The sequence below is a fragment of the Hypanus sabinus genome, chromosome 2, assembly GCF_030144855.1.
Source record: "Hypanus sabinus isolate sHypSab1 chromosome 2, sHypSab1.hap1, whole genome shotgun sequence".
In the NCBI taxonomy this organism is placed as follows: Eukaryota; Metazoa; Chordata; class Chondrichthyes; order Myliobatiformes; family Dasyatidae; genus Hypanus; species Hypanus sabinus.
Genome location: NC_082707.1, coordinates 117,514,607 through 117,537,300, shown reverse-complemented (window position 1 = coordinate 117,537,300; position 22,694 = coordinate 117,514,607). Strand labels below are relative to the sequence as shown.

At 39.1% G+C, this 22,694-nt stretch overlaps 1 protein-coding gene across 4 annotated transcripts in view; it reads right to left on the bottom strand.

Moving 5' to 3' along the window:
- LOC132382642 (regulator of microtubule dynamics protein 3-like) overlaps positions 1 to 22,694 on the bottom strand; it is a 272,971-nt gene that overhangs the window by 220,492 nt on the left and 29,785 nt on the right. For 3 of the 4 annotated variants that reach the window (XR_009508440.1, XM_059953066.1, XM_059953085.1), the window contains exon 3: positions 21,992 to 22,135. The exons of the other annotated variant lie outside the window; for it this stretch is intronic. Coding sequence is in view for 2 of the 3 variants with exons in the window: in XM_059953066.1 (XP_059809049.1) it covers positions 21,992 to 22,135 (144 nt within the window). In the remaining variant the exon portion in view is untranslated. The remainder of the gene's footprint in view (positions 1 to 21,991; positions 22,136 to 22,694) is intronic. 4 annotated transcript variants of the gene reach the window in all.

The window sequence follows — 22,694 nt, the reverse complement described above, 5'->3', positions numbered from 1 at the left end:
TGGCAATCAGCTTTCCCCTTCAATCAGACGAATGATTGCCTTTGTAACATTAATTGCCAGAAGGTCTATATTACAAAACTGGAAAGAAGTAAATCCTCCTACTACATTTCAGTGGTTCTCCCAAACCATTTCTTATTTGAGTTTGGAAAAAATTAGAAGCACTATCTTTGATTCTTCAATTAAATTTGAAGAAACCTGGGGACCATTTATTCGACATTTTCATATGAATTAATTTGGCCTATTTCAGATCCTTTTCTCTACTTATCCTTGTTCAGGTATGGAGTTCCGGAGTTCTTTTCTTGACACCTTTATATATTTATAAAGTGCTATTATTGCCCATGTTAGTTTAGTTTAGTATTTTTTTTTCAATATATACTTTTTCTCATATATAATTTCAATTTTTTTTTCTTTTTTCGATGATTATTTTTGTTTTTTCATATATATTTATATAGACGATTGATTTATGTACCTTTTGTCGATTGATGTTTAATAGGATATTATTATCCTATTACTAATGTAATTTCAAGTTTATTGAATTTGTAATCTGTTCATTATTATGTGTTGTTTTTTTTTATATATGAAATTTAATAAAAAGATTGAAAAAGAAAGAAAAAGAAACCATGGGAGCAGATGGGGAATGGTTGTTTGAGTAGCTGGTGCACATCACAAGTCTTGATTGTTTGTCTGGTGTCAGTTATCACACAATCTCTGAAAAGTACAGTATTGATAATAGCTGGGATCACATCTTGTATAAACACTGTTCAGAAGGAGGCAACGGCAAACCACTTCTGTAGAAAAATTTGCCAAGAACAATCATGGTCATGGAAAGACTATGATCGTCCCTGGCATATGACAAGATACATAACAAATGAACAAATCTAATGGCCGTGACTGCCTCCTGAAGTACAGTGTCCAGGTAACTCTTACCCTCCCTGATGCAACACAGTGTTTGAAGCTCAGATGCCAAGGCATCATCTAGGAGCCTGTGTTCCTTGAACTATCAGCACTTGGTCATCAAGAACCACAATGACGTCCACCAGCTCTCACATCATGCACCTATAACACATCACCTGATCATGCATTCCTACTTTATTTAATTAGCTGTAATTTGATACCTGTTTAGTCAACTACAATAGAATATAACTGTTCTTACCAGCTACACACCCGTGCCTCCTTGCTGAAGCCTCTTGAGCCAAAGCTTCAGACCTTAGGCTCCAACACTGGCTCAATCACACAATAGCTGATGCAAAGTGGCACCTGGAACCATGGCCTCCACCACTTCTCACCGAAGCCTCCTGAGCCAAAGCCTTAGTTCCCCACTCTAACCTTGTCCACTCTGACAATGGTTGTTCCCACAATGGGCACTCTGTGTAAACTTCACTTTTTATTGGCCCAAATGATGTTCATATTCAAGGTGACTTGCTATTTTCAGTGGGTTCTGCTCTCGCAAAGTTAAGTTGGACAGAGCAATGGTTGATTGAAGTTATCCTGCTAAGTGTGAGATGATGCATTTTGGGAGTCTAATAAGTATAGAGCGTACACCATGAATAGTACAGCCTAAGGGAATGTAAAGGAACAGAGGAACCTAGATGCACAAATGTACATATCTTTAAAGGTGACAGCACAAGTAGATAAGGTGAAAAAGGCCTATGAAATGCTAGTCTTCATTAGCAGTAGCATTGAAAACAAGAGCATGGAAATCATGTAACAAACTTACAAAATTTAGGTCAGGCTACAATCAGTAGTATTATATATAGCTCCTGTAACCATATTATAGGAAGGATAGGAACATTTGAGAGAAAGTAGAGAATATTTACCAGGATGTTGCCTGAGATGTAACATTCAATTATGACAAGAGATGGGATAGGTTGGGTTCGTTTACCTTAGAACAGGGGTCAACAAACTTTTTAGCACCACGGAAGGGTTTCATATTGACAATATTCTTGCGGACCTCCCATGCGTTCAAGTTCAACAGTGGGCGTGACAGGGAATGAGGAAAGGTGTAGCTGACTCATATAATTTCATATCGCCAAATCATATTGTTTCCTCGAGGCCTGGTAACATATGCTAGAACCTTTGACAAGGTTCCGCACTGAAGGTTAGTTAGGAAGGTTCAATCTTTGGGTGTTAATATTGAAGTAGTAAAATGGATTCAACAGTGGCTGGATGGGAGATGACAGAGAGCAGTGGTGGATAACTGTTTGTCAGGTTGGAGGCCGGTGACTAGTGGTGTGCCTTAGGGATCTGTACTGGGTCCAATGTCGTTGGCATATACATTAATGATCTGGACGATGGGGTGGTAAATTGGATTAGTAAGTATGCAGATGATACTAAGATAGGTGGCATTGTGGATAATGAAGTAGGTTTTCAAAGTTTGCAGAGAGATTTAAGCCAGTTAGAAGAGTGGGCTGAAAGATGGCAGATGGAGTTTAATGCTGACAAGTGTGAGGTGCTACATTTTGGTAGGAATAATCAAATTAGGACATACATGGTAGATGGTAGGGCACTGAAGAATGCAGTAGAACGGAGTGATCTAGGAATAATGGTACATAGTTCCCTGAAGGTGGAATCTCGCGTGGATAGGGTGGTGAAGAAAGCTTTTGGTATGCTGGCCTTTATAAATCAGAGCATTGAGTATAAGAGTTGGGATGTAATGTTAAAATTCTACAAGGCATTGGTAAGACCAAATTTGGAGTACTGTGTACCGTTCTGGTCACCGAATTATAGGAAAGATATCAACAAAATAGAGAGAATACAGAGGAGATTTACTAGAATGTTACTTGGGTTTCAGCACCTAAGTTCCAGAAAAAGGTTGAACAAGTTAGGTCTTTATTCTTTGGAGCGTAGAGGTATTTAAAATTATAAAGGGGATAGATAGAGTTGATGTTGATAGGCTTTTTCCATTGAGAGTAGGGGAGATTCAAACAAGAGGACATGAGTTGAGAGCTAGGGAGTAAAAGTTTAGGAGTAACACGAGGGGGAATTTCTTTACTCAGAGAGTGGTAGCTGTGTGGAACGAGCTTCCAGTAGAAGTGGTAGAGGCAGGTTCGATATTGTTATTTAAAGTAAAATCGGATAGGTATATGGACAGGAAAGGAATGTAGGGTTATGGGCTGATTGCAGGTCAGTGGGACTAGGTGAGAATAAGCGTTTGGCACGGACTAGAAGGGCTGAGATGGCCTGTTTCCATGCTGTATTTGTTATATGGTTATATGCTTTGCAGCCCAGTAGTTGGGGACCACTGCTTTAGAATGAAGGTGGGACGTGAGAGATACACAAAATTAAGAAAGGTGGAGATAGGGAAAAACTTTTTCTCATAACAGTAAAGTCAAAAACCAGAGGACATAGGTTTAAGATGAGGAGTAAGAAGGTTAGAGGGGATCTGCAGAAAATTATTCTCATCCTGCGATAGGCTGCAATCTCAAATGTACTTTCTAAAAAGATGGTGCATTCAGATAATCTTATAACTTTTTTAAAACATCTGGATGAGCCCTTCCAAGGTATGGAAAGGCTGGTATATACGATCCATTATGATGGGTGCTTGATGGTCAGCATAGCCATAGTGACTGAGAGCCAGTTTTTGTGATATATGACCACACGACCTGGAGCACCAATAGGCTATCAACCCATTAAGAATCTCTGCCGTTCCATCATGGTGGATTTATTATCCCCCTCAACCCTGTTCTCCAGCCTTTTCCTCATAAGCTTTGACATCCTGCCTAATCAAGAACTTATCACCCTCTGATTTAAATATATGCAATAACGGCCTCCATAGCTATCCGTGACAATAAATTCGACAGATTCACTACACTCTAGCTAAAGAAATTCATCACACTGCCTGTCCCTTCAACTATTTTTATATCATCTGCGAACTTGGAGTTAAAGCCATCAATTCCATCATCTAAATCACTGACATATAGCATGGAAAAAAAAAGTGGTCCAAATACCAACCATTAGAAAACGCCACCGGTCACTGGCAGCCTACTAGAACAGGACACCCTTATTCACACTATTAGTCTCCTGCCAATCAGCCAATCTTCTACCCATGTCCATGCTAGTATCTTTCTTGTAACAGTATGGGCTCTTAACTTGTTAAGCAGCCTCACGTGTGACACCTTGTCAAAGGCCTTCTGAAAATGCAAGTAAACAATATCCACTGACTCTCCTTTGTCTATCCTGTCTGATATTTCCTCAAAGAATTCCAACAGATTTGTCAGGCAAGATCTCCCTTTAACAATGCTGACTTCAGCCAGTTTTATCAAGTGCCTCCAAGTACCCTGAAACCTTATCCTTAATAATGGACTCCAAAATCTTCACAACTACTGATGTCAGGCTAACTGGCCTATAATTTCTTTCTTCTGCCTTCTTCCTTCTTAAGGAGCAGAGTGACATTTGCCATTTTCCAGTCCTCTGGAACCTAGTGATTCTTCCACAAACTCTTCATCTATCTCCTTCAGAACACTGGGATTCAGTCCAACTAGTTTAGGTAACTTATCTTCCTTCAGCCCATTCAGCTTCCCAAGTACCTTCTACTTGGTAATAGCAACTACACTCACTTCTGTTCCCTCAATTCCTGACATACTGCTACTGTCTTTCACAGTGAAGATTCATGCAAAATACTTCTGCCATTTCTTTGTCTGCCATTACTATCTCTCCGGCATCACTTTCCAGGGGTCCAACATCTACTCTCCCCTCCCTTTTACTGTTTACACAGTGCATCTGAAAAAAAAAACTTCTGGGACCCCCCTTTTATATTATTGGCTAGCTTACCTTCATATTTCATCTTTTCTCTCCTTATGGCATTTTTAGTTGTCTTCTATTGGTTTTTAAAAGCTTCTAACTTCCCACTAATTTTTGCTATATTATACATCCTCTCATTTGCTTTTTATTTGCTTTGACTTCCCTTGTCAGCCATGGTTACTTCATCGTTGCTTTAGAATACATTTTCATCTTTGGAATGTAACAATTCTTTATCTTCAGAACTGCCTCTAGAAATTCCATACATTGCTGTTCTGCTATCATCCCTGATTGTGTTCCCTTCCAATCAACTTTGACTAGCTGTTCTCTCTGAGGACAAGGCCTCAGAGAGAACTGCTACAGGATGTACCTCCTGTAGCAGTTTGTAAAATTCCATATGCTCCAGAACATAATGTACAGGTGCAATTCTTCACTGCCATCATAGAGAGCATCCTAACATCAACCATGACCTTCTGGTTTGGTACAACATCCTCTCACAATATACAAACACTACAGTGAAGTGTCAGGACAGCAGAAAAGGTCTTTGGCTGTAATTGATAATCACTGCAGGACTTGTGTGTCCAGGACAAAGATGCAGGCAGGAAAAATCAATGTATACATTATCCATCCAGCAAACTGACTGGATGGGTAATGTTCCCTTCTGGAAAGTGCTATTCAAAACAAATCATCTAAAAGTTTCTTCTGGCAGGCAGGCAGTTAATCTGACCAACTATTCTAGTTAACCTACCCCCACCATCCTCTATCTATTGAACTGCATTGTAAACAGTTTAAACCACTTTTAACAATGCTGTTTGTAACGTAAATATTACTTTTTGGCCTAATTAAGCGGCTGCCCCAATTAGCTGAAGTTTCATGAAAATAGTTAAAAAGGTATTTAAAAAAAAGACAAACTACCATGTAACTGAGAAACAAATTATGTATTTAAATCAAATACAGAAAAAAATTGGAACTCTGCCAGTACTACTAGAGTATTATAAAATTGTGCATTAGTTTGTGATGTTAAAGACAGAGAAGTTCATTCAATGTATGCTGCTGTGTTCTTTTGACTGACTGTAAATGAACAAAATCAGTGCAGTCAACCAGGGTGTATGTTGACAAGTGTCAAATCTTTTTGTGCATCTTGGCAAGGGTCTGAATTTTTTTAAAGTTGAAAATGATCAAAAATCCACTGCTTTTTGAGCCACCATCCGTCAGCCCAGATGGATAACATAACACAAGCACACACAACTGATGCTATTTAAAAATTCTTCACTCCAAGCATGACATAGAATATATACACAAGTGAACGTGACTGTTCTCCAACAATCTCCTGACCCAGTTAAGTGGCATAGTGCCCCAAATAAACAAAATGAATCCTGGCCATATTCTCAATTCGTTTTTTGTTTATTATGAGTTGTCACAAATAAGCAACTGCCGTGATTAACTTTTGTCCTAATTAATTGGAATCCATTGCACACACAAATGTATAGTGGATTCCGGTTAATTAGGACACATCAGGACCAGTACATTTTGGCCCAATTAAGTGACTGTCCCAATTAGCTGAAGTTTCATGGAAATAGTTAAAAAGTTATATTAAAAAAACAAACTGAGTAACGAATGTGTTTAAATGAAATACAAATTAGAACAGTACCAATGCTACTACAGTACTATAAAACTGTATTAGCGCCAAATATTTATTGACAGAATTCATTCATGTCTCTTTTTTTTTACCGTAAATGAACAAAACCAGCAGAAATACTGGTGCAGACTGCCTTCACAGAATGCTGTTGATGATTGTATCCTCGAAGTCTTCATTTTCATTGTAATATTCAAGATTATTACCAATACCTTTAAATTCTTCATAACTTGAAGTACTGAAATCATTTCACTTTCATTCCTAGATATTTCTGCCATCTCCAAACCTGAATTCTTGCTGAAACGACAACTATACTTTTTTCACATGGATGCTTAGAACATAGAATAGTACAGCACAGTACTGGCCCTTTGGCCCACAATGTTGTGCCAGCCTTTAAACCCTGCCTCCCATATAACCCCCCCCCCCCAACCTTAAATTCCTGCATATACCTGTCTAGTAGTCTCTTAAACTTCACTAGTGTATTTGTCTCCACCACTGACTCAGGCAGTTCATTCCACGCACCAACCACTCTCTGAGTAAAGAACCTTCATCTAATATTCAGCAGTGGTGCTCTGAGGAAGAGGCGCTGGCTGTTCACTCTATCTATTCCTGAGTTCCTCCAGCATTTTATGTTTCTTGAAACAGTGTGAGAATAATTTTGAATATTTTTACTATTCATTTCTCACCAAATATCAGTGACAAAAGTCATGGCTTTTGAACACAGACACACAGAACTGGCACTATTTAAAGACTGTTCAAAGCATGGTGTATGTCTAATGGCGGCATGCAATTAATACTAACTAGAAAGTGTTTGTCAACAGTCCCCTACGCTAATTAAACAGCACAATATCCCAAATAAACAGCTGTCCATGGCCCAATTAACCCAAATTCACTGTATACGGTGAATAAAATTGATTCTTCATATCTAATTGTTAAGAAGCACAGCAAACTAATGATTTCACTCTAAGCACTGCAGGTACAATTTTATTTATGTTGAGTTGATCTAAAAGTATTTACCTGTTAATAATTTGTTTACATTTAATGAACTGTAGATTTGTTTTTGAATATATGAATATTGGGGCATATTATTGTTGAGTGAAAGGTGGAATCCCTGGATCATGTCTTAATTTGTTCTCAAATCAATTTGAGAGTGGGCCTGTTAGTTTTGATTGGAAAATTCCTCTGCAGTACCTCGCCTTGTCTATCTGCTGGAAACTCAGCACGCCAGTTGAAAACACCATATTCAACAAACAGGCATCTATTTGCTGATCTGAATATCCCCATGCCTATTACTTCACGGTGCAAGAAACAATCCACAAACTATAGTTCAAGGTTTTTTTAATACTTGACCTTGCTCCTGGTTCCTGTCAATAAGTATCACCTTCCAGTCCATTTCCATGTTGTTCACTTCAACATGGTAGGTTTCTCAGTTTCTCAGTTCTCAGTTCTCTAATTTCTTCAAGCCACTTCAAGATATCCCTCATTCTGGCACAAGGTATTCCATTATGATGAAACTCTCAATCCTTCTTACAAAGAGTCACACTGCATAGCCTTCTGCTCCAAATGTTCTAGCTGACTTTTTGACAGCCTTCATCCTATCAACACATTGTGATTGATCAGTTACATCAGTTGCTTTGAATCCTCACCCTTCATTGATGCATTTTCTTACTCTGTACAATACTGGTGGAACTATAAAACTTGTAAAAACCACCTGAATTTGGCCTAAAAAAGTCAATACTGGTGGAGATAACAGACAACTTAGCCCATTACAACAGAAACTTAATCAAAAAATAAGAAAAATGCCTGGTAAAGGTTTTTATAATAATTGCAAGGGCCACAAACCTTGCTAGACTAATTTAAGGGATGAATTCAGAGAAAGAAACAATGTGTTTCTAAATTGTTTCTAAAACAATGTGGCATAAAATCAACTGGAGCAGGCTAATCTTGGGTAATGATACAAAAATTAGTTTAAAAAAATCTTATAGTAAGATTTCCAAGTGGAAAAATGCTTGAAAATCCTCAACTACCATGCACATCACTATGAAATAAAAAATCCATGAGAGAAGTGATCCAGCTGATCATAAGTTTTCTAGCACCACTGCAGATATCTGGATATTAAAACTGCAAAGAATGTTGCAAATGAGATATGAGGAAGACCAAAGGCACCTCAAAGGGATTTAGTCAAATAAGATATTGGAGAAGAACATCATTTGCAAAGGCACAGAGATTTAATCCCCAGTTAAAGAACAGCAAAGCAATTTTATTAAGAAAACTGCAGGAAACTTGTAAATAGTATATGGCAAGATCTTGGAGGGTATTGGTCAGGCTGCACTTGGAGTATTGAGAACAATTTTGGGCCCCTTCTCTCAGAAATAATGAGCTGTCATTGGAAAGGGTCCAGAGGAGGTTCACAAGAATGGTTCCAGGAATGAAAGGGTTAATGTTCGAGAAGCATTTGATGGCCTTCGGCCTGGAGTTTAAAAGAATGAGATGAGATCTCATTGAAACCTATCAAATATTGAAAGGTTTGGATAGCATGGATGGACGTAGATGTTTTCTGTAGAGGATGAGTGTAGGACTAGAGGGCATAGCCTCAAACTACAGGGACATCCATTTGCTGAAAAGCAGCTTCTTCCCTAGGGCAGTTGTGCAGCTAAATAATGCTACACCCCAGCCTGCCAATGCCTTTCAAGTATTATTGACTTTTGAAGTCACTTGTTGCATGTAAAATGGGATTTTTTTACATTATGCTGTACCATATGATTTGAAAATATTTGTTTTGCATGGACTGGAGTAGTGCTGCAACCTCATTGTCTAATACAATGACAATAAAGTTCTATTCTATTCAAGAACAGAGATAAGGAGGACTTCCTTCAGCTAGAAGGTAGTGAAATCTGTGGGATTCATTCCCACAGTTGGCTGTGGAGGCCAAGTCATGGAGTATATAGTTCTTTATTAGTCAGGGTGTCAAAGGCTATTGGGAGAAGAAAATGGGGTTGAGAGGAATAATAAATCAGCCGTGATGGAATGGTGGAGAGACTCAATGGGCCGAATGGCTTAATTCTTCTCCTATGTCTTATGGTCTTAGGGAATGTTGTCATACATCAAGCATTTAGATAAAAGCAACTCCATGCAGTTGGTCAAAGTTCTGCTGTGGTTGCACAGGGCTTTAGCAAGAGCATTATTTGAAATACTGAGCTAATTTTTGCTCTTCCTACCTAACTTATATACATATGCATTGCAATCACTGTAATACAGATTCATTAGAATGCTTCCTGTCCCAAGAGAAGTGAGCACCTAATCTTCATTAAGTGTGAAAGAGTGATAAATAATACTGGGATGTAAAGGATTCTAAGAGGTATTGACAAACAGAAGTCAAGAGACTCTTTTCTACAGATGGCTAGTTCAGAACTATCCAGTAGTAGAAAATATTCTCAATTTTTATATCCTCTGTTGATATAATATAAGGCTTTGAATAGCTCTTTTTTGGAAACTAGGAGAATGAGGAAATGGGATCAAGGAGGAAAATGGAACAGCTACATAATAAATCATCACCTTACTGAAAGGCAGAGCAGGCTCAAATAAACACATAAATTACTCCTGCTTCTGTTTCTTTTGTTATACCCTTGTCTTTCAGAGAAGGAAATCTACCATCCTTATAGGTCAGGTTTATAATTGATTCCAGACACAGCAATGTGATTAACTTTTAACTCCCATCTAAAAGACCAAACTTCTAGTTTAGGATCAATGAAAGGCTTGCAATAAATGTTGTCTTACCAAAAAGAATGTCACTTTGGAAAACAGTCTGCTTATTGAGAGCAAGAAATCTGTATCAAAACACAATTTTCAAAACCAAAAACTGAAAACATGAATATTAGCAAAAAACATGTTAATGAAAAACAGCATGAGAATCTGTGTCTTAAATATAAATACCTCAATCATTGCTGAAAAACTTTCAATTAATCTCTTATTGTGGAAAAATTGAACTTTAACCTTCATTTGCTCACTTTCACAGTGAGAAGAAAGAATTTAAAATGTGTCTTTTGTTACTCTAAGGTTTTGATATAATGAGGGAACAAAAATACTGCACTTCCCAATGGAAGTGACTAATAGATGCAGCTCAGACACACATCTTCACCTTCTTTCTACTGTCCGTTATGCAGCTGGCGCCTCGGGCAGCAAAGAAGGTCCTCCATCTCTGGCAGCGTTTAGGGATTCCTTCATCATGTCAGTAGCTCTCAATCATGCAAGTTCCGGGTGGAAACTCAGAAATACCATCATACAGAGATGTGGAAGGATTCTTCACTGCTGTTTCTGTTACAATTTTGTTTTACCTGCCAGGGTTCTTAGCCTTGAGCCGATTTCCCCCCACCCCCACCGAACCTGGAGGGCCAGTGGACCACTCTTAGTCTGGCATTTACCCTTTGACCTGTTTGCTGTGGGTGACCCTACAAAGAATCAAAACATTAAGTCCCGACTCCAGCCAACATAGCTCTCTGGATCATTGAGGCATAAAACCTCCAAACTATAACAAGAATGTGGTCCTCTTGGAGCACGCATTGCACTATATCCATATTTTTTCTTATGAATCTGTTTATTACTAATTTGCAAAAAATATAAACTACTGAACCATAGCACATAGAAGTAGGCACCTTTAGTCCACTTCTTCCATGCTGTGATGCCTATCTATGCTAGTCCCATTTGTCCAATTAGGTTCATCTCCCTCCATGTCTTTACTGCCCAAGTCTTTAAACATTGTAATTGTATCTGTCTCCACCACCTCCTCCAGTTAACCACCATTGTGTATATGAAAAACATCCTTATATCTTCTTTTAAATTTCTCCCCATCATCTTAAATTTGAGATTTTCTTTTTAAAAACACAAGACTCCATGAAAAAAATGATTTAATCTATGCTATCCATGTGCCTCAATTTTATAAACCTCCTTAAGGTCACTCTTCAGCTTCTTGCATTCCAGTGAGAATTAATCCAACCTATCCAATCACTCCCTATAACTACAGCCCTCCATACACTCCACTCTGCCCAACTTTCCACTGATCCATATCTTGCTGTATCTTTAAGTAATCTTTGTTATCTATGACTCCACAAATTTTTTTGTCTTGTCTGCAAACATACTAATCTCCTACATTCTCAACCTAATCAGGTTGAAACTCTAATCCAGCATTCCATAGTCTGGCAGCTCCCATGGTCTGTCAGGTTTTGCATTGGGGTACCCATCTCTTCAATTAATTAATTTTAAGTAAAATCTAAGTTCAAATAAAATCTATACTAATCTATGGCTATTTAATCTATCAGTGTAACTTTTGCAATCTCAACTGACTATGATCTCAGCTGGCAGCACTCCCAACTTCTTGGAATGTTTATGTGAATGACCCAGGGAATGTCAAAACTTGAAAAGTACATTTATCCTGCTCAGAGCAAAATGACTGGGGCAATTTCTGTGGTCTAGAGATGCCAGAATTGAATGTTTCAGCAAACAAAGACACCACCACCAATCAATCCCTGTTGTTATGATCTTCCAGTCAGAAAAGCACCTATCCATCACTATCCTGTCTCCTTTGCCAAGCCAGTTTTGAATCTAGTTTGCAAAAATGCTTAGATCCTTTATGCCTTAAGTCATTGGACAAAATCTTAAATACTTCCAATTTCAAATTGCATAAACCACAAGCACTGGAAATAACTGACAATTCCTTCCCACTCCACAAAGAATTCCCATTCTGGCCAAATTCTTCATCTCAGACTATTTAAATACATTCTGTGTAACAGCAAGAAATGGTTTATGCATCCTTGTAGCCAAGAATGATATAGTTCTTGGCTCACAATGAAGATTCCTTCCTCAGCAAAACTCTGTTGTGTCTTTAAGGAGTAGCTTAAGTTTGCTGAAATTAGTTTTTTCACAATTTTTGAAAATTCAAATTCAAACTGTTAAACTCAGATCTATTATCCATTTATTAATTTCCACTCTGATCAGATTCTCAACTTAATGCCAATTAAGATAATTTATACTCTATATAGTCAAGGATATGCAGAATCAAAGTTTATAGTAGGAAATCAGATGAATCTGGCCAACATTCACTTTCAGAACAGTCTCTTTCTATAAATGAACAATGTTCTACTTCAAAGCGAAGCAAGGGGCGGAGAGTGAAGAAGTAAAAACATCTCAGAGAGAAGCCATTTTATTTTGACTGATCAGGGCAAAGAGACAAGACTGCGCAGGTGTGTGATGTAGCACGTCAAAGGTTTTTAAAAAAAGACAGCCACATACAGCGGCCATCGTCGGAGGGAACTGAGTCAGAGTGGGATGGCTTTGGCTCAACAGGCTTCAGCGTGAACAGGCAGAGGCGAGGGTGGGTTCCGGTAAGTTTTGCTTTGTTTGTTTAGAGTAGAGAGAATGCCAGGCAGGATATTGGAATGCTCCTCTTGCAGGATGTGGGAAGTCAGGGAGACCTCTGGTGTTCCTGACAATGACTCCAGCAAGAAGTGCATCCAGCTGCAGCTCTTAACAAACCACGTTAAGGAACTGGAGCAGGAGCTGGATGACCTCCGGATCATTCGGGAGAATGAGGTGTTTACAGATAGTAGCTACAAAGAGGCAGTCACGCCAAAGGAGCAGCACACAGGTAATTGGGTTACCGTCAGGTGAGGGAAGGAAAAAGGGCAGGCAGAGCAGGGCTCCCCTGTGGCCATTCCCCTCAACAACAAGTATACCGAGTTGGATACTGTTTGGTGGGGGGGGGGGGGGAATGACTTACCTGGGACAAGCTGCAGAAGCCAATCTTTGGCACTGAATCTGGTTCTGCAGTGCAGAAGGGAAAGGGGAAGAATATGAGAGTGGTAATGATAGGGGACTCGATAGTTAGAGGTACAGACAGGAGGTTCTGTGGTTGTGACCCCCGAGTGCCAGGGTCAGGGATGTCTCTGATCGTGTGCACAGCATTCTGAAATGGGAGGGTGAGCAGCCAGATGTCATGGTACACATCGGTACCAATGATGTAGGAAGAAAGAGTGAGGGAGGTCCTGAAGAGTGAGTATAAAGAGCTTGATAGGAAGTTAAAAAGCAGGACCTCAAGGGTGGTAATCTCAGGATTGCTACCTGTGCCACGTGCCAGTGAGGGTAAGAATAGGATGCTCTGGAGGTTGAACACGTGGCTGAGGAACTGGTGTACAGGGCAGGGTTTCAGATTTCAGGATCATTGGGACCTCTTCTGGGGCAAGTGGGACCTGTACAAGAGAGACGGGTTACATCTGAACTACAGAGGGACCAATATCCTTGCAGGGAGGTTTGCTAATGCCTTTGGGAGGGTTTAAACTAGATTTGCAGGGGGATGGGAACCAGAATGACAGAGTAGATAGTGGAGCAGGGATGAAAATAAATTATGTTGAAGTTTCATGCAAAGTCACAAATAGAATGGTTGTGTGTGGTGATAATAACCTTTTGAGGTGTGTCTTATTTCAATGCGAGGAGTATTGTAGGGAAGGCTGACGAGCTGAGGGCGTGGATTAACACATGGAATTATGACATTGTAGCCATTAGTGAAACTTGGCCACAGGAGGGGCAGGACTGGCAGCTCAATGTTCCAGAGTTCCAATGTTTCAGATGTGATAGAGGCAGAGGGATGAAGGGTGGGAGGGTGGCATTGCTAGTCAGGGAAAATGTTACAGCAGTGCTCAGGCATTATCACACGTACCGAGGGAGTGACAGGCTTTGTGATTGTCACACGTACCGAGGGAGTGAGAGACAGTGCTCAGGCAGGACAGATTAGAGAGCTTGTCTACCGAGGCCATATGGGTGAGGCTGAGAAGCAGGAAAGGTATGACCACATTAATGGGGTTGTATTATAGACCACCCAATAGTCAGCGAGAATTGGAGGAGCAAACCTGCAGAGAAATAGCAGACAACTGCAGGAAATGTAAAGTTGTGATAGTAGGGGATTTTAATTTTCTGCATATTGATTGGGACTCCCATACTGTTAAAGGTCTAGACAGGTTAGAGTTTGTAAAATGTGTTCAGGAAAGTTTTCTAAATCAATATGTAGTAGGCCTCCGTTAGTCTCAATAGACCATGGATTTGCACCTTGGAAAGTTTCCAGGGCACAAGCCTGGGCAAGTTTTTTTTTGTTATGGAAGTCTGGCAATTGCCCAAGCTGGAAGTCTCCCCTCTCCACATCACCAATGTTGTCCAAGGGAAGGGCATTATGACCCATACAGCTTGGCACCGGTGTCGTCGCAGAGCAACGTGTGGTTAAATGCCTTGCTCAAGGACACACACGCAAGCCTCAGCCAAGGCTTGAACTAGAGACCTTCAGATAACTAGACGAATGCCTTAACCACTTGGCCACGCGCCAACACTAAATCAATATATAGATGTACCAACTAGAGAGGATGCAATATTAGATCTCCTATTAGGAAATGAGTTAGGACAGGTGATGGAAGTGTGCATAGGGGAACACTTTGGTTCCAGCGATTATAACACCATTAGTTTCAACTTGATCATGGACAAAGATAGATCTGGTCCTCGGGTTGAGGTTCTAAACTGGAAAAAGGCCAAATTTGAAGAAATGAAAAAAGATCTAAAAAGCGTACGTGGGACAGGTTGTTCTCTGGCAAGGATGTTGTTGGTAAGTGGGAGGCCTTCAAAGGAGAAATTTTGAGAGTGCAGAATTTGTATGTTCCTGTCAGGATTAAAGGCAAACTGAATAAGAATAGGGAACCTTGGGATATTGGAACTCTGATAAAGCAGAAGAGAGAGATGTATGACATGTATAGGAAACAGGGAGCAAATAAGGTACTTGAGGAGTATAAAAGTGCAAAAGAACACCTAAGAAAGAAATCAGGAGGGCTAAAAGCTACATGAGGTAGCTTTGGCAGTCAAGGTGAAGGATAATCCAAAGAGCTTCTACAGGTATATTAAGAGCAAAAGGATAGTAAGGGATAAAGTTGGTCCTCTTGAAGATCAGAGTGGTCAGCTAACTAGCTACATATGGAATCAAAAGAAACAGGGGAGATCTTAAATAGGTTTTTTGTGTCTGTATTTACTAAGGAAAATGGCATGGAGTCAATGGAAATGAGGCAAACAAGTAGTGAGGTCATGGAACCTATAGAGATTGAAGAGGAGGAGGTGCTTGCTATCTTGAGGCAAATCAGAGTAGATATATGCCCAGGACCTGACAGGGTATTCCCTTGGACTTTGAAGAAGACTAGTGTTGAAATTGCAGGGGCCCTGGCAGATATATTTAAAATGTCGGTATCTACAGGTGAGGTGCCAGAGGATTGGAGGATAGCTCATGTTGTTCTGTTGTTTAAAAAAGGCTCAAAAAGTAATCTGGGAAATTATAGGCTGGTAAATTTAATGTCTGTAGTAGGTAAATTATTGGAAGGAGTACTAAGAGATAGGATCTACAAGTATTTGGATGGACGTGGACTTATTAGGGAGAGTCAACACAGCTTTGTGCGTGGTAGGTCATGTTTAACAAATCTATTAGAATTTTTCAAGGAGGTTACAAGGAAAGTGGATGAAAGGAAGGCAGTGAATGTTGTCTACATGGACTTCAGTAAGGCCTTTGACAAGGTCCCGCATGGGAGGTTAGTCAGGAAGATTCAGTTGCTAGGTATACATGGTGAGGTAGTAAATTGGATTAGACATTGGCTCAATGGGAGAAGTCAGAGAGTGATAGTGCAGAATTGCTTCTCTGAGTGGAGGCCTATGACTAGTGATGTGCCACAGGGATCAGTGCTGAGTCCATTGTTATTTGTCATCTATATCAATGATCTGGATGATAATGTGGTAAATTGGATCAGCAAATTTCCTGATGATACAAAGATTGGAGGTGTAGTGCACAGTAAGGAAGGTTTTCAAAGCTTGCAGAGGGATCTGGACCAGCTGGAAAAATGGGCTGAAAAATTGCAGATGGAGTTTAATACAGATAAGTGCGAGGTATTGCACTTTGGAAGGACCAACCAAGGTAGAACGTACTAGGTAAATGGTAGGACATTGAGGAGTGTAGTAGAACAGAGGGATGTAGGAATACAGATACAAAATTCCCTAAAAGTTGCGTCACAGGTAGATAGGGTTGTAAAGAGAGCTTTTGGTATATTGGCCTTTATAAATCAAAGTATTGAGTATAAGAGTTGGAATGTTATGGTGAGGTTTTATAAGGCATTGGTGAGGCCGAATTTGGAGCATTGTCTACAGTTCTGGTCACTGAATTACAGGAAGGATACTAATAAGGTTGAAAGAGTGCAGAGAAGGTTTACAAGGATGTACCTGGGTCTTGAGAAACTGAATTACCGAGAAAGGTTGAATCGGTTAGGAATGAGGGGAGACTTGATAGAGGTATATAAAATTATGATGGGTATAGATAGAGAGAATGCAAGCAGGTTTTTTCCACTGAGGCTAGGGGAGACGGGGTAATGGGGTAAAGGTGAAGGGGGAAAAGTTTAAAGGGAACATAAGGGGGGGGCTTCTTCACACAGAGAGTGGTGGGAGTGTGGAATGAGCTGCCAGATGAATTTGTAAGTGTGGGCTCACTTTTAACACTTAAGGAAAACTTGGACAGGTACATGGATGAGAGGTGTATGGAGGGAAATGGGCCAGGTGCAGGTCAGTGGGACTAGGCAGAAAAATAGTTTGGCACAACCAAGAAGGAACAAAAGGCCTGTTTCCGTGCTGTAATGTTCTATGTTTCTATGATTCAAAGGTTTAACTATTTGGATTCTTTAAAAGATGCTTCATTGTCACAAAGTTTCAGTGCAAAGAAATTTAACCTGACCTCTGTCTGACAATTTTGCTTAGTAGCCGGTTGTGACCGACACCGCAGAGGAAGTGGTCTTTCCATAATTATTAGGAAAAAACCTCACAAATTTAAAAAAATGTTTTTTTGATTTCTCATGGTGAAAGAACAAACTAATGCATTATAGTTTATTTCCACTATTAAAGAACATTTATCGATAGCATTCTATAATGTTTTTCTGTAGTGATTTTGGGATATTTGATACACAGACATTAATTCACATCCTGTTTTCAAAGCTGAGCAGAATATTTTCAATTCTTGGTTCTGAAAATTATGTTATGAATACATATTTCCTGCTTTCATAACCTCACAATAAGAACATTATTATCCAAATAAAGAAATGATTAGAAATAGGAGACTGGACTACATCAGCAGCTTACTATGGGTAATGGCAAGAAAATTCAATGATACCCTCTTGTTCTCAATTTCCTACAAAGTGAACATCGAAACTTGCATAACAATTTCAAAAGCGGAAGGATTACAATGGAAAGGTCAATGGGGTAATAAAATTACTGATGGAAGTCAGTTACCAATGCCAAATAAAAAATTAAAACTCCCCCTATAGGTCATTTTATTTTGCTTCCTTCATGCTTCCGTCTTCAGGTACCACTGTTATCCTTTTTATTAATTTTATTTTATATATACATACACACACACAATTGACATTTCTCAGTCAACTGTAAAAAGCTACTTTAGTGAGAGTGTTTTGCATTAATGTACATCAAAATCAAAGAGCTAAGCACATGCAAAAATCAGTATTAGCATTGATATTAAGTGAAACTAAAATTATAGAGGGAAACTACTTGAACAGAACACCTTAATTTCTTGTATTCTGTCTAAATCCATTGATTATTTTGCCCTCTAATCAGCAATGTTTTATCCAGTTAATGTTGTTTTGTCAAATGCATTGTATCCATTTAATCATTAATAGGATCCCATGCTTATCATCTGATGTGTCCCACTTTTGAAAAATGTACAAATCAGGAGTGGATCTTCAGTTCATTTACTTTCTATATGTAAGACTAGCACTGTGGATGGTCCAGCATATATTTAAAACAAAAATAATACAGATAAAAAAATACTTATTTACATAATAGGCCCTGTGCACATATCCAAAGTCAATGTTATGCCTCGGTGGCAAACTGGAAACTTGTCCCCATATTATCAAAGCAAGACTTGAACTGTCTATATTTATTATGAATCACAGCTGACCTGGTTCAAACAGAAATGCTTTTCTACTTGTTAACCGTATTTCCTTCCTGCAGATATTGACACAATGGCTAACACAAATTTCCTAAGCACCTTGCCAAAGCTGACACTAATCATATCAGCATTTGGTTCATCAAAAGGTCACTGACCTGTGTTCCAAACTGAAACCAAAGCTAGATTTCTTCTGTTAATTATTCTGTCCCTAACCTCTAAACTAACTGAGAGTAATGACCACAACTCAGGCCAGATAGAGAACCTGGAACTTAAGTAATACTTATAGCTTTAAACCAGGTTACAAATGATTTATGATTAATGATTTAGAGTCTGAGCTGAATGTAAGCTTTAAGACATTTCAGCAGCTCTTCTTACAGCACTGTGTTAATTCAATACATTAAAACTAGGTCAGTAACAAAGTAATTTGATCAGACTTTAGCAATTAGTGCGTAGCAATCTAAACATTGTTTATCATTTAAATCACTTCAGTATTAGCTAAGCTAAATCCTTCTGTGTGGTAATCAACTTTAAAAAAAGCATTTGAATCAGAGGTTAATCACCTTCGTGATGTGAACTAAAAGCCACCATCATTCAGAAGACTGCTAATTCAAATTAAGTAAAAGGATGGCAGAAGAATGTTAGTGGGGTTGTGGGTACATCTATCCATGTGCACTGCATGTTACTCTTGTAAATAATGGAAATGTTCTTCTGCCAATGTGAAAAAAACGGACTCCATAATGAGAGACCAGTAAATTCATAACTAGTTATTTGCACACTATTGATGGATTAATACCAGAAATATTCCTGCTGTGAGCTACAGGTAGTAACAGAAAAAGAACCAGAGAACGAAATTGGCACAATTCAGAGGGGTGTTAACAGCAAGGCATTTGTTATGATGTAGTAGGGGCTATTACAGCCCATGAAGTTGATGTCAACTTGCAGAGCAATCACATTACCATGCAACCTATTTTTTTTACCAGAGTCCCAGTAACTCCCTCCAGATCTCAGCGGCCATTTACACACTAGGGGCAATTTACCATGAGCAATTAACCTAACAACTCGCAAGCCTTTGGGATGTGGGAGGAAACCACAGGACCCAATAGAAATCCACACAGTCAAAGGGAGCATGTGCAAATTCCACGCATAACACTGAAGTAAGTTGTGCTGCCGTGTGATCTTAAATGGGGGGGGGGGGGAGAGAGTGAAAAAGAGAGGGGATAGGATCATAAATAATTTTTCTAATGTTGCCTGTTTAAAATGTAGAGGTGACAGTTGCAACTCATACCAGGTATTTTTTCCCCTTCTCACTCAAATGGTTAGACACTTTGGAAGGGTGGTAGAAGTGGTGTTATTGAATACACTTAGTACAGGTTTAAATGGAAATTAAGCAAAGGGGGTGAACATTACCACGGTAGGCAGTAATGTGCTTAAGTTACATTCATATCAGCCATGCCCGATTAAACATCATGCAAGCAAAAGGGGCTGACTTAATCTCTGAATTCAAATGTTCTGCTGCAGAACACTTGAAAAAAAACTGCCTGGAATTTCATAGGAACTTTTCTCAAAATGACCCAAGTAGCTAGGAAAACCCCTATATCCACTAGTGGAAAATTGTGGCATGAGCAATTTGAAGTCCGTAACAATAGGCTCATCATGAACGTTAAAATCAACCAAAGGGGTAGAGTAGCAGCAGTCCCTCCCCACCCCACTACCATCCCAGAGGCCCCAAAATGTGTGTGTGTGTGTGTATATATCAAAAGGTCAAGATCTAATACCTACAATTATAATGAGGCAGACTGTTTAAAAACCAAAATGGTGCACGGAGTATATGATATTACAGTCTGGAATCTTGCCAAGAACAAATCTAGAGCCTTGCATTGTTCCTATAAAATGGAAAGATCTCTGACTTTGGTGGATGGACACAAGATGATCATTTTTGCCTTCTATCTTATTCAAGATCTTTCCTTTGTAGTTTCCCCATCTCTACCAACCAGCACCTCATCAAATATTTCCTCAACTGCACCTACTCAAATATTTCCACCAACTCTACTTAGTAGAAAATACTTAAGCCTTCAAGTTAAAACTAATATTTTTGGATTCTGATGAAAAGTTATTGACCTGAATAATGCCCTATTCTCCCCAGAGTTACCTAACCTTGGGTAGGGATACGTTAAGAGACTGAACCATCTAAACTTCTGACTTCATCACCTGACCAGGATTCCTAATGATATTTTTGAAATAATGCTTAGCCCATTTCTTAAAATAAAGTCTAATTCTCTACCTTAATACCCACAAATGATAAAGAATCTACAGGTGAGCAATCTGCAGCTGAATAACTTAATTCAAAGGCTGTCTATTTCTACTTTTCCTTCCAATGCTCCTTGGAAGAAATAATCTTTAGCTATTAAACTTGTGAACATTTCGTTTCATTCATCCTTTCCTCATTTCCATTCTCAGTGTTGCTCTTCTACCTCAGCAAGACCTTCCTGTTCTAACTCCATATACCCCCATTCTCCTAATATCCAAAAACACATCGATCTTATTTTGGACATATTTAACAATTAACCTTACACAAATAATTTGGGTTGAAGAAGTTTCTCTTAAGGTGTTTGTCATTCAACATAGAGTTATTTTGAGTTTGTGACGCCATCTTTGATACACTTCAGTCAAGAGAAACATTATCCCTGCATCAATATTACTGGAAATACTCAGCAAGTCAGACATCAGTGTTGTGGACTTCAGAAGGGGTAAGATGAGGGAACACATACCAGTCCTCAGAGGGGTAAGAAGTGAAGAATGTGAGCAATTTCAAGTTTCTGGGTGTTAATATCTCTGAGGACCTTAGTTGGTCCTAAATTATCAATGTAGTCATAAAGAAGGCAAGACAGCAGCCATATTGCAGTGGGAGCTTGAGGAGATATGGTATTTCACCTAAAACATTTGCAAATTTCTACAGATGTACTGTGGAGAGCATTCTAACTTGCTGCATCACCATTTGGAATGGTGAGGCTACTACACAGGATCAAAGTAAACTGCAGTAAGTTGTAAAATTAGTCAGCTCCATCATGAGAACTAGTCTCCATATTATCCAAGACATCTTCAAGGAGCGGTGCCTCAAAAAGGCAACATCCATTATTAAGGACCCCTATGACCCCCAGGACATGCCCTCTTATCAGTGTTAACATCAGGAAGGAGGTACAGAAATCTGAAGGCACACACTCAACAATTCAGAAACTTTCTTCCCCTCTGACATCCAATTTCTGAATGGACATTGAACCCAAGAGCACTACCTCACTACTGTTTCTTCTGCTTTCGTACTACTTTTTTAAAAAAAAAGTCAGTGTGTTCTGAGGAAAGCTCATTGAACTGAAACACTTTTTTTTCCCTTTCTTAACCAGCTAAATATTTACACTCTCCTCTGCTTTTACAAATAGCCCACTAGTAATTAGGCTGAACATACAGCAGTGTAAACATTATTATGATGGTCATTTATACCTAACAGTACAAAATAATATTACTGAATAATTTTTAATTTCTCAGTCCATTAACTTGAAATATACATAAGCACCACTTTTGATCACAATTCAGTGCAATATTTCACTCACCCTTCTTCACTCTCTGTTTCAGCATTGCTCTTAGTCCTAGTGTTGGCTGTGAAATAGATGGAATTTGATTTGACAGAATTACTTCTTTCTCTGCTAGATCCTGTTTTCTTCTCTGGTACTTTATGGCATCGCTCTAAACTTGACCTTTGTTAAAAAGAACTTATCTTAGTGCATAATGTTCTTCTTACACACTATCTTACATAAGAGCCTATATAGTACTAGAAAGAAAACTTCCTATCTTAGTCTGGAGAGCCTTATCTTCCTAATGAAGACAAGTTCCTCATTAGAACCTAGATAAAAGACACTATGGAGATTTTAGAGGTGGAACACAGCAGACCGGGCAGCATCTATAGGGAGAAGCACCGTCGACGTTTCAGGCTGAGACCCTTCGTCAGGACTAACGAAACGTAGACAGTGCTTCTCCCTATAGATGCTGCCTGGCCTGCTGTGTTCCACCAGCATTTTGTGTGTGTTGTTTGAATTTCCAGTATCTGCAGATTTCCTCGTGTTTGCTCTATGGAGATTTTAAAAGTAGCTTTCATTTAATTAAGTCATAGCAACTAAAGTGTTGAATATTCTTCTTGAAAACTAACTTGTAGTTTTGGAAAAGGTAGTCAAACAACATTAAGCTGCATGACAACCATTAACCTGATTTTTTGTTAATTGCCAGTTATTCAATATTTTATGTTGGAAATATGTTGAG